This window comes from Gouania willdenowi, chromosome 2 (genome assembly GCF_900634775.1).
Source record: "Gouania willdenowi chromosome 2, fGouWil2.1, whole genome shotgun sequence".
In the NCBI taxonomy this organism is placed as follows: Eukaryota; Metazoa; Chordata; class Actinopteri; order Blenniiformes; family Gobiesocidae; genus Gouania; species Gouania willdenowi.
Window position 1 is genome coordinate 9254172 of NC_041045.1, and position 16411 is coordinate 9270582.

At 38.3% G+C, this 16411-nt stretch overlaps 1 protein-coding gene across 1 annotated transcript in view; it reads right to left on the reverse strand.

The window, feature by feature from the left end:
- Positions 1-1650: 1650 nt before the first annotated feature.
- Positions 1651-16411, reverse strand: part of LOC114476574 (fidgetin-like) — a 45807-nt gene continuing 31046 nt past the window's right edge. The window contains exon 3 of the mRNA XM_028468194.1: positions 1651-8619. Within this exon, the coding sequence (XP_028323995.1) occupies positions 6371-8619 (2249 nt within the window). The 3' untranslated portion in view covers positions 1651-6370. The remainder of the gene's footprint in view (positions 8620-16411) is intronic.

Sequence of the window (16411 nt, forward strand, 5' to 3'; positions counted from 1 at the left end):
TGAAACATCTAAATGTCTTTAAAGAGATTAAGTGTAGTATAAAAACAACGGGACACAAAAATAAAACGCGACACTTAAACTCAAAGACGCTTTACAGGAAGCTTTAGGTTATTTTTTCTTATAAATCACTGTCCTGTATTATTTCATTTTCAATTTTTTAAAAAATATATAAATATAAAAAAAAAAATTCAAATTTGGGCAGCGGGCCAAAACTAATCGCTTGCTATGACTCTTGGTCATTGATAATGGCTTTTAGATTAAAAAATAAAAAAAATACAATTAAAGAGACGGTTTGGTAACTATTCAGGAAATACTTCAGTGATTTAAATATTTATTTGAAAAAACGCTCTTTTACCATTTTTAGAAGCTTTTTTTTAAAAAAATCCATCTCTTACATGGGGTTAGGGTAATTTTTTTTCTCGGCCCCCCAAGTAAACACATTAAAAAAAAAACAGACTAAAATGATCAAAATCAATCCAAAAACACAATAAAAACCAGGAAATATTTGTTAAAGTTACATTTTCCCATGTTGTTTATACATTGTTTTTTTTTTTAAAAAAAAAAAAAAACCCTGAATGTTACCATTTATTTTGAAATATGAGACTAATTACAATCATAAAATCCTACTTATGTTAAAATTCAAGACTTTTGAAACATTGATTTAAGACATTTTAATGACAATTAAGGCCTTATTCATAGATCTATGACTGTAATGTCTTTTAAAACCCTATATAAGGATCCGCTGAGATTATCATGGTTTGTTTTTATTTTTTACATTCCTATTGACTTGAAAAAGGTCAAGTATGTCCAGAATGACTGTTTTTATTCTATTTTCTGTCTTTTTTCCCTTTCCAAATATATCACATGGTTATTACAACCACTTCTATTCAAGGGCATTTCTAGCTTTTGACAAATTGTAGTTAAAAATATTAAATCTTATCTTCACACTTAAAAAATTACATACATGTTCCTAAACCCCACACGTGATATATGTGTTTTAGTTCAGTTGGGACAATTAATTTCATCAAAAGGCTAAAGATCTAGAACTACATATCTGGTGAAAAGAAGAGGGAAATATGGCTATTGTTAGGAATGATTTATGATCATGGCTATAGCATGTTTCAAAGTGGGGGAAATAAAGCAAACAGCAGCCCTCGGTACACTCTGACCTCATGCGATGTGTTGGAGTTTTCGCGGATAATTATAGAGGCTTTCCAGCAGCTTCCCACACCTCACCGCCAGCTGTATAATGATACCTTGTAAACGTAACGGGCAAAAGCACATCATTTCATTAGGAGTGCTCACATATTGGAAATTCTTTGTGATGGAGAAATATAATTAATGCTTTAATGTTTTTGTCTTGCCACTCTTGGTGCACCAGGAGAAATGAATTGTTACATTTTAATGAGATAAGCGACGGCGCTGGCTTTCTGCGGACGGGTTTATAATTGCACACAAGGGTGACTTACTCAACGCTCATTAACGCAGGGGGTTTTTTTTCTTTATTTCGGATGGACTACTTCAAGTCTGCCCTTTTTTTTTTTTCCTCTCTCCAATTTATGAATAAATAAACCACAATAAATATATTTTCGTTACCCACACTCCACGGACATTACAATAACCACATGTGCAAAATATCGTCTCCCAAGAAAATGTCTTTAATGAATCGTTTGTTGCTGCTTGTACCTCGGATTACATGAAAATACATCGACTGCAAGTATGGCAACATATTCACACATATAAACAAGTGGTGCCTTTGTATCGTAGGTATAGGTATGTACAACGGAAACACGTCACACTCTGGTTTTAAAGTTGTGCAAGTGTGTTTTTATATATAGGAACATTTTATAAAATCCAACACACAAATTAAAAATGAAAAAAAAAAAGGAGTGTGTGCCAATGTATATAGACATTCACACGCGCACGACCACAGTAGTTTCACAAAAAAGATTAAAGCAAATGTATTGGATTACATGTTCCACTTCCTTCACAATCGTGTGGCGAGTGCATTTGTGATGTCCGATGTGTGTGTGTGTGTGTGTGTCGTCAGGAAAATGGACACAAATGGCAAAATGTCCCCATTACAGTCATTTGAGGTAGACTGTGTGAAAAGTCATGGTGGTGTTTCCTCCTCTTCTGCATTTTCTTTTTTTTTTTTTTTTTACTTTTTTTACTTTTTTGCTCAAACATTTTGAAAAGATGTAAAAAAAAAAAAAAAAAATCAAACATGTTTTGTAGCCATGAGGTAGAAATGCTTTGAAGATTTGCTCCATTTCTAAGAGAAGGGCTTTATTTTGAAAGCTAGCATCTGCACGGAGAAAAGACAAAAAGCGCTAACAGGTGTTAGCTCGAAAGAAAGAAAGAAAGAAAGAAAGAGAGAATAGAAGGCCTATGCTGCTCTGGAGTGCATTAGTAGCTTTTCTCTGTCATAAGGGACTCTCTCTCCAGAGGATATGCTGACAGAGGGAATTCTGGGAGATTGTTTTGAAGGTGGTTTTTCTGACGGACCGCTTGCTTTTCCCTTCCTTTCTGCTGCCGTTGCCTCTCGTTGCCGTCAGTTTTGCTGATGCTCAGCAGCTTTGTTGCCCTCACATCCCACACACAACAGGTGCTGCACTACCGTCTAGATACCAACTCTTTACACATAACGCTGACTTTTACACGGAGGCTGCAAATGTACAATAGCATGTAATCATCGGTTTAGAAAGATGAAAATCTCCTTAAGGCTAATACAAGTGCTGCTAATAAGACACTAAATGTTTCACTAAGTGCATTAAACTACTTGAAGACGTATTCCCACGCCACAACAAGAGAGTTACAAGGAAAAGATACGCATGGCAAGCCTTTTTTAATATTTATTAGCTATCCTAAATAAAGTTATCTGCAACTTAATTCCACCCAGTGGTGGACTGAGACAAAAATGCAGTCCTGGCATTTTAGTCCAGACCAGCCCACTACAATATCAACTATGTAGAAAATGTTATTAAGTCAGTGATGCTCAACATGTGGCTTGTTATGTCTTAATTTGAAGTATTATCAATTCTGCAATTTCCTTTGGCCAATTTTTGCCCCTTTTCCAAAAGTTCTGATACTTTTTTGAGACTTTAGCTTCCTTCCACCAATGAATATCCCTTTATTCCGTCCATTTCCACAACACATCAAATTGTTGTCCTTTATTTAATTTTTTGACCACTTCTCATTCAAATAGCTAACTTTTGCCAAATAAATACCACTTGTTTTCTTTTTTCCCTACATTTCGCCTTTTTTCACTATTGTTTGCCACATTTTGCCCATTAAAGCTATTCTTTGCCTTTCCATACCACCTGGTTTCTCTTTATTTGCTCATTTTTTGGCCACTGCCCTTGGCCCATTTCAGTCACTTGTCTCTTTTATTGCCACTTTTGGCCATTTGTTACCATTTCTACCTCCACTCAAAAAACACAGCGGACTGGACGGGCCCACCGGGTTGATGCCTGTATGCCAGATGGCCAGTCCACCCCTGATTCCACCAAGTCAAAATAAACACAGGCAAGGCTAAACTCCGTCACTTTTTCCATTTGTGCACATGAAATACGTCTATAATGTTAATTTGAAAATACAGACTTAAAGTTGAAGACATCTGAAATACGCCACCTAGTCACATCCTTGAGTTCATAATATCTTCAACTCCTCTTGATTAAATATCTACAAAATAAAACTACCTCCAGAATCTACTCAATTAAATTGAGGTAAATTTCACTCAGTTCGTGGGAGTAGACGTCACCTCCCAATTTTTTGTTCAATCTAATGACATTCTTTAGTATAATTTAGTAGAAGAGACCATGAGTTACTCCTTAAAAATATTTTTGAGTAAATCATATTTACTACACCCCAAAACGATAATTTTAAAATGTATATTATTCACTTTAGATATCCAAGATTACGTTTTGACCAAGTGAAATAACGCCCTAACATTCTAGGTGGAATAATGTCGTAGGTATCCATAATAAATGTTAAACTGACTTGCCATAGATACATTCCAATGTAAGTTATATGACCCAGTGGGTAACTCAGCAATAAAGAGCTTCAGTGCCAAACTTGAATCATTGTCCAACAAACTGAGTGGGATTATGTGCTATGCACCTTTAATAAAAATCATTCTGTACATAGAACGAAACGTGACTCCGCCAGGTTGTCCATTTGGTCACTTCTAGTTAGTTCTTGTTCATGGTAATTCAAAGGATTTACATATACTATACATAACAACCATTGAGTGTTGCTAGTCAGGGTTTAGATTACTAACCCCAGGTTTTTGGTGGTTAAACTCAAGCAGCAATACATTTTTGAGCATCTCCCGTACTGATTAGAACGCAGTTCCACAGATTGCACAAAAGATCGTATTATTATATGATGGCTTATGACCTTAGGTTGATTTTTTTTTACTCTCGGTACAAATCGAGAGACGTGATAACCTGATTCAAATTCAGCTAATCAGAGTGTGCAAATTTATCTGAAGGTCTAAGATAACTATGCAGTTTAAAGGTAATGGCCAGACTTATTCTAATGCTCAATTCAATTCACGTTAACCGTTACCCATAATGTCATTTTATCTCAAAAATATTTTATACCCTTTACTTTAGGTTGTTGTTTTTACAAACAAAAATGGAATTGTAGTTAGTCTGACCTGAAAACCAAGAGGCAAAATGTTGAGTATTTGCTACTTTTTTTTGGTTGACCTTTTTCTCAAACATCCATCTGCTTGAACAGTTACTGCGTCTCGTAAGTTTGGCAAAAACCATACGGTGGCCATGAAAAAAACCACCACCGTCCACCACGTCCAATTACTGGGTCTTGAACTTGAATGTTCTTGTCCAATATTAGCCTTAACCTTCTACCTTTATTTTAACATGTGTTTAAAAAATGGTAATATACAGAATAAGTAACTATTACGGTACAACAAATTCATATCCAAAAATATCTATGTTGGGTAAATGGAGTCTCTATTTAGGAAATTGTCCAATTCGACCCAAGGAATGCAGGAAAACACTAATAATGAGGTAAAACTGAATGTTACACCTTAAGAACTACAAGTGATTCATAGAAAATGAGGGCACAAATTTGTTGAATATCCAATTTTTATTTTTATTTTACTAAAAGAACGCATTTATTTTTCTGGTCAAGCCCACTTTAGATCAACCTGGTCTATATTTTCTATATTCATCGTCTGAACTAACATGAGTCTGTCACCCTGGACTAAGTGGGAATGGGTCACACTGTATAGAAGAATGTGAATGTAGAAAATGGCCAATGAAGTAGCATTTTCATTATTATGATTATGGAACTAGCAAGAGAAGAACAAACAAAGTGCATTTCAAAATAAGGTTTGAAGTAGGTTGACCCTGTGTTTTTTAAAGTTAGCATCTAAATTAGTGGAGCTTCTGTGCATGTTAGCCATGTAGCTTAGATTAGGTACGATACAGGCTGTGTTTATTAAATGTACACGTCTCACCGCCCTCATGTCATGTAATATACTCAAGGTAAATAACTTGAGAATTCAAGCTTTTCAAAAAATGCTTAAGTGGAAATGGGGTTACAGCACCTGCTGTGAGAACAAGTAGGGACTTATTCCTTTTGCTCATTACATAAGTGTCAATCGGATCAAACCATCACATCTACTACATTCACTGCCACCTCTTTGCCAGCCACTCGAGGTCCACTTAACACTACCAGATTCCCCTTTAGGTCTTAGTGCTTTTTTCCAGATACTTTGAGGTACTTTACAATTAAAAAGCTTTCCTGAGTGTGCGTGCATGTGTGTATGTGTGCATGTGTGTGTGCGCGTGTATGACGGTGTAAGCTTGTTTTTCTAGACGCAACATCAGAGGAGATGAGTGGGATTCAGGGTGGAAATGTGTCGCTTTTCCTTTTACAAGCCTGTAGAAGGATGACTGAATACCTCCAGTCTGCCTTTTTCAGACCCATTGCTAAAGTTTTAAAGCTCTTCATAATCATCAGCTCATGCCATGAATAGAAATTGTAAAGCAAATTAACAGAACCAGAAAGCACCACATCAGGCACTTGGATAGCCAACAAAATCTCAAGAATAACAACATACCAATATATATTTATATATATATATACACAGACACTCTGGCATCTCTTTTGTGTAAACAATTCCTGGCTTTCCTGGAGTGTCAAGCATTCAAATGAAAACTGTTGCTCATTAGGAGCAGAACTGCCAGGTGTCTCGTGGTGCATCCCACCCTGCCCTGGAGTTCTCAGTAGACTTGTGTTGGCCTTCTGCCTGCCATTCCCTCCAGCACAATGCTTCTGCCCGGAGGGGAAGAATAGTGGACGGCTCTTTTTTTACTCAGGGGCAGATATTATCTGTTCACTGACTGCAGCCGAACATTTTGTTCCATTCAATGTAAGTGTCAATTTCTTTCTGTGAAATACTGGCTTGAAATTTACAAAAGACACTCTCAATGTCCTGGTAGGTGAGTGGCCTGATCTGTCCTCTTGAAATCATACCCGACATGTCCATGCCTTGTGTGGACGCATGCAACAGACCTACGAGGGCCTCTTGGCAAAGTCTTGCCAGATCAAGTCCCGAGAAACCTTCCGTGCGCTGGACCAGAAGGGCCAGTTCCTCCTCACTCAGGCAGTACTTGTGCTGAGATTGGGCCAGGAGCTGGCTCATTATCTGGTGCCGGGCTGCACTGTCCGGTAAGGGAACTAGAACCCTTCGGGCAAAGTACCTGCGTAACCCTTCGTCCATGTCCTGGGGTCTACTTGTGGAGCAAACCACCAACACTTGGTTGCCTGCGTCATTGCCTGAACCCATTAGAATTGAGTCCAACTGGGCAAGTAGCTCCCCCTTCAGTCCATTGATGGGACTCTCTTCACTGAGGTGAGCTGACAGGAGCATGTCCACCTCGCTTATGTACAGTACTGATGGTTGCCGACAACGTGCCACTAGGAACGATGCCCGGATTATTTTCTCTCCGTCTGTCAGCCACTTAGTAGCGAGTGTGGAACCGCTAAGCTGGAGGAATGGCGCTCCCAGCTGACTGGCCAGGCAGCGGCCTAGCAATGTCCTGCCGCTGCCTCGAGGGCCAAACAGCAAAACACACCGTGGGGTCGGTCCTAAACTGCTAAACATATCTGGACGCAAGATGGGCCACAACACCTCCTCTTTTAGGGTGGCTTTGGCAAGTTCTAGCCCTGCGATGTCGTTCCAATCCACAGGAGGCCCCTGCTGAACAATTTCTGAGGTAACCATGTCCAGAAGGTGAGGGTCACTGGTTTTAAGCTGCTCTTCAGCGTGCCGGGAGGAGGTGGAGGAAGAAGAGGTAGGACCTGGTGCTGAGTGGGACAAGTGAAGGCGATGGTCTTCACCACCTTGCTCGCTGAGAGACGGGGACGTGAAGCTAGAAAGAGAGTCTGCTGAGCGGGATCCGCCGAGGGTTGAGGAGACATACGCCGGTGGGGTCGGGGGCCCCCCTGTGGCCTGGCTGCTGTACTTCCTATGCTGCTCTGATGGGAGTGTGGACTTTTGAGGATTGAAGGGTAAAGATGATTTTTCTCCAGTCCGATCAAACCCACTTCCACTTGTACTGTTGGAGCCTCCATTGGTGCTACTGCTGTCGGCCACTCGGTACATTGGGCTCTCAGCAGAGCTCCGCCCTTGCCCGTAACCAAAGTTAGCATAAGATGAGTCAATCTCTCCTTGTCCCGTCATGTAGAAGGCTTTCCTCTTCAATGAGTTGGATGAACTACTATTGAGAGGAGTTGGTGCAATCGGAGTCATGTTGTGGCTTTGGTAGGGGTATCCGGGTAAATTTGAAGATGGGGGAAGAGGTGTAGGTGCAGCGATGCCTGAGGGGAGGTATGAGGAAGGAGGGGGTGCTCCCCCAGGGCTGTATCCTGGTCCGACTGAGCTCTGTGCAGGGTAGCCTGCTGGGGGGTAATTATAACTGGATAAATTTGGGGAGCCTCCATTGTAAGCAGGTACCAGAGTGGGGTGAGAAGGTGGAGGTGGCTGTAGTAGCCCAGAGCTGTGTAGTGGGGAAGGGATAGCAGGGGTGGGGGCAGACTGGGAGCTGTAGCTGCCGTGCAGGTAGGAGCCGCTGTACGCAGAGCTGTATTCCTGGGAGGAGGAATGGAGGGCTGTGGCTGTGTGGCTCCCACAGCTGCTGCTGGAGTAACTGGGCTCGCTCAGGGTGCTGGAGGCCAGTCCAGGAGAGCTGCACAACCCAGACACCACCTCCGATGCAGCTGCCACGCCTCCTTTTCTGACGGAAATGCCCTCGGGGATACAGCTCATGGGATAAACGCCATCCTGCCAGGGCTCTGATTCAACTTTGCGTCCGTTCATTACTGTCGGCATCTCTGAATACGAGCCCGGCATCTCCAGAATACCGGAATACTTCTCGGCGTACTTTTTCAGCAGGTTGGAGGCCGTCAGTGCTGAGATGTCGTCATTGGCCCAAGCGTACTGATAAGTGGCCGAGCGTTGAAGATGACCAGGCACAGCCCTGTAGGCCTCGGTCTTGTGGGCCGGTGAGCGCGTGGTGGACGATATATCGAAGTGCTGCTCGGCCCACTGGCTGTGCTCAGGGGCCCACTGCATCTTTAGGCCTGAAAAACACAAACAGACAACGTTATTGCACTTGTATGACAATTATGAATGACAAATCAATATAAACAATATTGTAATATAGAAAATATTGAAAACACAAAATTCATGGCATGTTTTGGTACCATATCACGCTTTTACTCAAGGTATAGCAAGTGTAGCAACTGGAAGAATATGTCAAATTTCCCTCTATTTTGTTCAGGCGTCGTTTTCTCTTTTAACGTTGATTGGTATCCAATGTGTTGGTGCATTACCGCCACCTATAAACACAAGTCTAACACTAAAGTTAGCCACGCAGCTTGGTTGATCTATACTGTGCGTATAAGCCGACTTGTATACAAGAGCGACTTAATTGTCAGGAAAATTGTCAATTTCCTGGAAAATACAGTTGAGACTTGTTTTAGTGACATTTCAGCTAATATTTAAAGGACTTTTCAGGGCATTTTCATATTTTTACAATTTGATGAAATTGTGAATCAATTTAGAATCAATAAGTTATTAATTTCTTATTTTTTATTTTTTTTTACATGTTCTCTCATTTTTATTCTTCCATCGTTGTTTGTTGTTGTCTTGCTTGTTATGATTGCATTTTGTGCATTTCTGTTGGCCTTTTGTGTATTTCTCCTGTTTTATCTGTTTTGTTTGTTTGTTAGCACTGTGGGGTAAGTCATTTATTGTGTTTTTCTTGTCTTTTTGTGTACTGTTGTTGTCGTTTTCTGCAATTGCGTTTATTTCTTTGAGTCATTTTGTGTATTTTTGAGGCAAGTTGAGACTTTTTTGTGACATTTCAGGCAATATTTAAGGGACTTTTCAGGGCATTTTCACATTTTTACTATTTGATGAAATTGTGAATCAATTTAGAAACCATTGCCTCTCTCTTCACCCATTGTTTTGGCAATAATTAAAACAAAATGAATGACTCATTTGTGTCGTGTTCTGATTGATTATGAGCATCATAACATATCTACAAAAAAAAGCTATAATAATCACATTTCAGCAGTAGAATTAGTAATGAAATGATGAATGACATTCCAAAGCGGTGTCCACTATGTACAGTGTGTGCAGGAACACTGTGGTGCAGATGGACTGTTGGATGTGGTAGCCTAATGCACCTCAGCCAGACCAATAAGACAGAGGCATGGAGGGTCACTCTATAATCCCCGGCTCATCTGAGGTGGGTTTGAAAATGTGCCTGTGTGAATACCACAAAGCAACACACACACACACATAAATCCACCACCACAGCTCTGCACACACACACACACACACACACACACACACACACACACGGTGCTTTTATTTGACACACACAAGCACACAGAAGAAAAAAACTATGTGTGCCTGCACTCAGGCGTGCTGACGTGCACAGTCGCTCACATCCATTGACCCACAAACACACACACACGGGATGTACGGAGCATGAATTACAACACAATGTGTCTCGAGCTTAGTTCCTGTCTGCACAGCTCCACCTTGACCCCCCCCCCAACCCCACCCCCTGCTGCTTTCCTCCTCATTTCATCCTCATCCCCTCCTGCTTGATCTGTCTTTATTTCCATCCATTTCGATATATATCTCTCCTTTTCATTCCCCTTTTCTTTCACGGCCACCCCACCTCTTATTTACTCGCCACCTGCCCCCTCCCCTTTCCTCCTCCTTTTCCTCCATCTCATCTCAGACAGGCGTTCACCTGGCTCTCCCCTTTATTGCCTCGGGAGGCTGGAGAGCCACTGTTTCCTTTAATCCTTGCCAGTGCCATCTGCAAACACTGACAGTCACACGGCGACTCCATCGTCGTCTCCCTATCAAAGCCACGCCGCTATCAAAGGCTGGATGGGGCGTAATCACAGCAGCCGCACGGCACATTCAACCCCCGTTTGATTTGACTTAGTGCACACAAATAAAGGATAATACGGTGTCATTTAGGCGGCTTCCTTCGACTTATTGACTGGCGCTAGTTTCATGTAGAGACCCACAGCTGGGGGCCTGCGGAGCAATCCCTGCCTCACAATTGGTTTATGTGTTTTCCTGCTTGTGTGAGTAAAGCAGGGACACACAATAAAGTCCATTCATTCCTCGTCTCTCATCCATTTACTCGACTGAAGAAAAGGAAACAAGCAGGCACGTGGGGAAGAAAGGGGGGGGGGGGGGGAGACCCCCAAAAAGGTTTGTTTGTTTGTTTGTTTTGAAGCAGCCATAAGTCTATGAAACGCTGTGAACTAAATATTACATTTAGTTTGATCAAAGGGCCACATTATCAACATTCAGGTCAGCATTTAGAATAATCACCAATGTGAGCATTAATACAGGAGAGAACAAAAGGTTTTTAGAGTCATTTTGTGTGGTTTGTTGTTGTTTTGCTTATGATTGCATTTTGTGCATTTCTGTTGTCCTTTTGTGTATTTTTCCAGTAAAATGTATGTTTTTTTTTTTTAGTCATATTGTTTGTTTATGTTATCATTCTGTTGTCGTTTTGCTTGTTTGTTAGTACTGTGAGTTTGCAGAGTGTGTTTTTGGAGTATTTTCCTGCAGTGTTGTAATTCTTTGTATATATACAGTATATATATATATATATATATATATATTTTTTTTTAACATATTCTTGCTTTTGTTTTGTGTATTTTCTTTCATCTTGTATGTTTACTTTGGGAGCCGCATAAAATTAGACAGAGGGCCGCATGTGGCCCCCGGGCCGCCAGTTGCATATGCCAGCTCTAGACTTTAGGTTCTAAAAAAGATTAAAAAAAATATGCAAAACATTTAAAGATTTTCTGTGACAGACATGACAGATTTCAAATGACAGAACGGACATTATTATTATTTAATTTATTAATTAAAATAAAGCAGACATTGCAATTTTACACGATTTCCAGTTTCCACAGGAACTTAAGATCAGGAATTTTGACAATATTCAAAAATGAAAACTTTTCACAGGAATTATTTATTGGAATTTATATCTAAACATTAATATTAACATCCATGCAACATAATGCAGTTAAAAGGCATAATATTTTAACTTGGGTTGCAAAATTACTGGAAATTTTTAGCTGGAAACTTTTCCTGGAATTAACGAGAAAAAAACAGGTAATTTACAAATTTACAAAATGAACAGGGATGTTGATTATTAGAGCTGGGCAATATATCAAAATTCAAGATCTATCGATATAAGAAATTACAATATCACCTATATCGATATATATTTTTGATAGCTTAATTTGTTATTACAATACTCGTTTTAGGAGTCGATTCTTCTCATATCATAAAAAGCACAGTTGATGGATTTCTGAGTGCCCTCTAACCCAGACCTTCATCTAAACAAGCCACACTACAGAACTCACTCACACGTGCTGTCCCTTAGAGGAGAAAAAGGCCAAATGTGGCATTTTGCATCAGCAAATTTAACCCGGAATGTTTTTTTACTGGTTAGACTTTATTTGAATTAAAAATATTGAGATTTATGTCACATATCGCCATATTGTAAAAAAAAAAATAACATGACTTTTTGATCCATATCAAATATATTTTAGCATTTAGCATCATCTAAAATATTAGCATCAGAAGACTTCTCATCACATTTATTATTAGTGTTTGCACATTTCCTTTTTCTCTTGTGAGACGTCACAATAAAGACGTCAAGGACAAACAAAGCCACACATGTATCATTTCCTTTTCCCCGTTCCTTTGGTTACAACTCAAACATGGACGAGGAATCCCCCAGACTCCCATCGCTTCTGATTTCCTCCTCCCGCCATTTCTCGCCAGACGCATGTAGCTAATTAGGGGGAAAAGGCGATCTGCTAATTGTCTTAATTTACTATGTTTTTGCCTCCTTATGTAAAGCTCAGACAAAGAGCTGAGCCAAGGGAAGTTGATATTAGCTGGGAGGCACTTCTTTTAATATTGGGACCAGATTAGATGGAGGCATCAGAGGCACCCTTACAACCAGGGAATTATACACAAAACAATATACAGTATATATATATATCTATATATATATATATAATGGGCAAAAAGAAAACAAAGCTTGAGGAAATGTGTGGATTTCAGTTTCATGCCTCTCCACACTGATCTATGTGATCTATGTTAGACATGTTTGTACTTGTTGCTATAGTTACAGAGAAGATAATAGAACATTTGGACATGAATCACCTGGTAAAAAAACAAGTGATGACGCAAATAAAAAAAATATTTTGTATCAACAGTTGTATAGTCACTCTTCTGTTCTGTGTTTCTCAAATGGGGGTACGTGTACTACAGGGGTACTTGAAAGAAAGGGAGTAGAAAATGAACAAATAAAGGGTCAGACTTGGTCTCACCCCAGATGACCGTAAATGATAAAAAACTATAGAAATAAACCTATGCAGGAGCCACAAAAAAAAAAAAAAAAAATCTGTGTTTTTCAACCTGAGGGTCGGGACCCCATGTGGGGTCGCCAGAAATTTAAGAAAAATTTAAATACATTTTTGAAAGTCTATTTTTTGAATAAATACAACACAATCTTAAACAAGTATTTCTATACTTTCACTTTGTAAAATATAAATCCAGTTCAACTAAAATGCAGTAAAAAAATAAATAAATATACATATATATATATATATATATATATATATATATATATATATATATATATATGTATATGAGCGTAAACATAATCAAAAATGAATTCTAGAAAATAAATGGGGTCACAATCCAAAAAAGGTTGGTAACCACTGCACTAAATACTGTTTATTTCCCACTTATTTACAAAATTAAGTTCTTTAAAATGTGTATTATCACTCATTCATTCCTTCATTATGATTTATAGTTGTTTTTAATGTTGTAGTCGGACAAAGAGGGGACTTGGATACCAAAATAAAACACCTATAATGATATCACTGTCAAATTTGAAGCTTCAGAATAAAACGTTAGAGGTTTTTGCTTGAAAAATGTTATTTGAATGTGAAAATTTCAGTTGAAACAGTAGTTAAACACTTTCAAAGTACATAATAAGTTAAAAATAGATGGCAATCTGCTATAAAACATAGTTTTGGTTGCTACGGACCTACAAGTTGAGAAACTCTGATTTATTTAGATTGTGTATAAAGGTGTTTAACGTGTTTTGTTCTCGCAATTAAAAAAAAAAAAAAAAAAAAAAAAGTATGTGTAGGGGGAAGGAAGTTATAGTTTCAGACTCTGTGGTTAGTCAAGTGAACGCGTCAGCATATTGACTTTAATTATATAAGTAAAAGAACGACCATAAAAACACTTTATAATCAAGAAAATACCCACTTACACATGTGGGTGAAGTCTGTAGAACGTCTAGAGAAACATACACAGCACGGTGAGGAAAAGGATTTCATTTTTAAATATCTCATTTTTTTTAAACCTTACAGGAATAGGAAGTAGGAAGTGGCATACTTATCTAATAAACTGTCCATTTCTATGACAAAGCATGGTCTCAATTTGTGGGTCGGGACCCAAAACTGGCTCGCAAACCTATTGTTAGTGGGTCACAGGTAAAAAGCAATAATAAAAACCTTTTTCTCTTCATAAATCAGCAGCAGAAATTCAGGTTTACAAACTGATTTATACACTTCTTGATTTGCTTTTAAAAGATTAATTTATATAAAATTTTGAGATAAAAACTACAAATTTTTGTCGATTTATTGCTGCAATTTAAAAAAATATTGTGTTGACTGTTATCGTGAAAATCCTTTTTTTTTCTATGTCCTAGCTTGCATCATATTTTTATTTATATGTGTTGAATTTCTCCTCAGGTTGGCGTATGTATGTGTGCGGCTAATGAATCACTGTATGAAACCGTTTATTTATGAAACGTAGCGTACTTTTTGAGTATACCAGGTCAGTATTACATTTGTCGTTTCACTAAAATTACAAATCAAAAAAATCTTAAACCTTACAGAGATAGCAAGAAGCTTATTTGGCTTTTTAAAAAGAATAATTTATATGAAATGTTGAGATAAAAACTACACAATTTCTTTAATTTATTGTTTTTTTTGTTTGTGTTATAATAGAGTGACAATTCCTTATTTTCTGTGTGATATTCTGTATTGTTGCAGCTAAAAATTGCTCTATATTCTAATTCATCAGAGTTGAAGTTGAGGGTTTTTTTCGTCAGTTTGGCTCGTGTATGTGAGTGACTCGTTATTTGATTGTGACGTTAGTTAAGAATCACTGTATCACAGGTTTATTTAAGAATCATGGAGCACTTTTTGAATATTTGCACTAAATTTACACCAATTATCTTTTTTTTTTTTTGTATTTTTCAGCTGTTCAAAGTAGATTTCGCTTAATTTGTCACAAATAAATCGACATAAGTTCAGCAATTGACAGGAACTCTAGTGTCAGTTTTGCAGCTAGTTAGCGGCTAACAAGCTAACTAGCAGCTAGCTGCTAAACTGACACCAGGGTCATTAACAATAATATCACCATAAAAATTATTACAAATGTTTTGTTAAACTTTCTACCTAATGCAGTAGCTACTAGCGATAGCCTGATGCTTAAATCTCCAAATCTTCAAACCAGTGTTTCTCAAATGGGGGATACCATATTAAATCATTAAAAGAATGGGGTTTTATAATGTTTATTTTTTAGTTAAAAATGATAATCACACTGAATGTTACCAGCAACAAAAATACACAAAATAAGAGAAAAATATACTGAAACATAAAAAGAACAAACAAATAAACAACAAAATACACACACAAACACACACACTAAGAGAGAATACTTACCATTATTGCAACACACAAAACGACAACAAAGACACATTAAATGAGAGAAAAATACACAAGATCACTACAAAATACACACAAATAACAGAGAAACATACAAAACGACACCAAAAACACACACACTGAGAATAATTCAAATAATACAGACAACACACGACAAAAACACACAAAATAAGAGATAAATATACTGAATAATAAAAAGGACACCAAAAAAAAAACACACAAAATGATGACAGAAAAGAAACATGGAGGTTAGAGGGCTGTAGACTTTAGTTTGCACTGTTATTATACGGCTTTTTGAACTTTGCAGAGTGAGCACTGTGAAGCAGCACAATAATAATACAATATATCTGTTGTTCTGAAGCCTGACAAAGGAATTATGGACGTTTAATGTCCCAGTCTTCCTCACATAAAGGCTGACACTTCATCAAAGCGCTCTGCTCAGAATAACACAACTATTTCTAATTCCATCATTAATAAAGATAACATATAAAAAGCGTGTGTCAGGCTCCATCAGGGCTTTCATCTCCTCTATAATGAGGTTAATGCAGAGACGCAGTGATTACCCTCACAATGCAAATGAAGGCCATGATGATAACTTGCACTATTTAAATAAGGTAATAGCGATTACGCCACGTTATTCAAATGAAGACAGACGCTTTGAGCCGAGCGCTTTTGAACTCGCTGCTCTTCCTCCAAACATATGGACGCAGACTGAGGACTGCGCTAACATTCAGGGGTGTCGCTTGCTAATTCGATGTGATGTAAACTGGAGGCAACCATCGCCGCAAAGTCACGGGTGGCTTGGACTAATCGACCTTGGAATCTCAAAAAGTCATTGTGTTGTTTGAAAGGAGGAAGACTCTATTTAAAACCAACAAGAATAATCATTTTCATAATCACCATTTATGTTTGAAGTCTTTTTTCCCCCCATTTAAAACACAAAAACTCTCCCTTTGATGTAATCACGAGCTAACGTTAGCTTATAGCTTCACGCTAACTCTTCCAATTCAACAGAGACAAAACCTAGGCTGTGCAGACACACAAAAGGACAACAAAA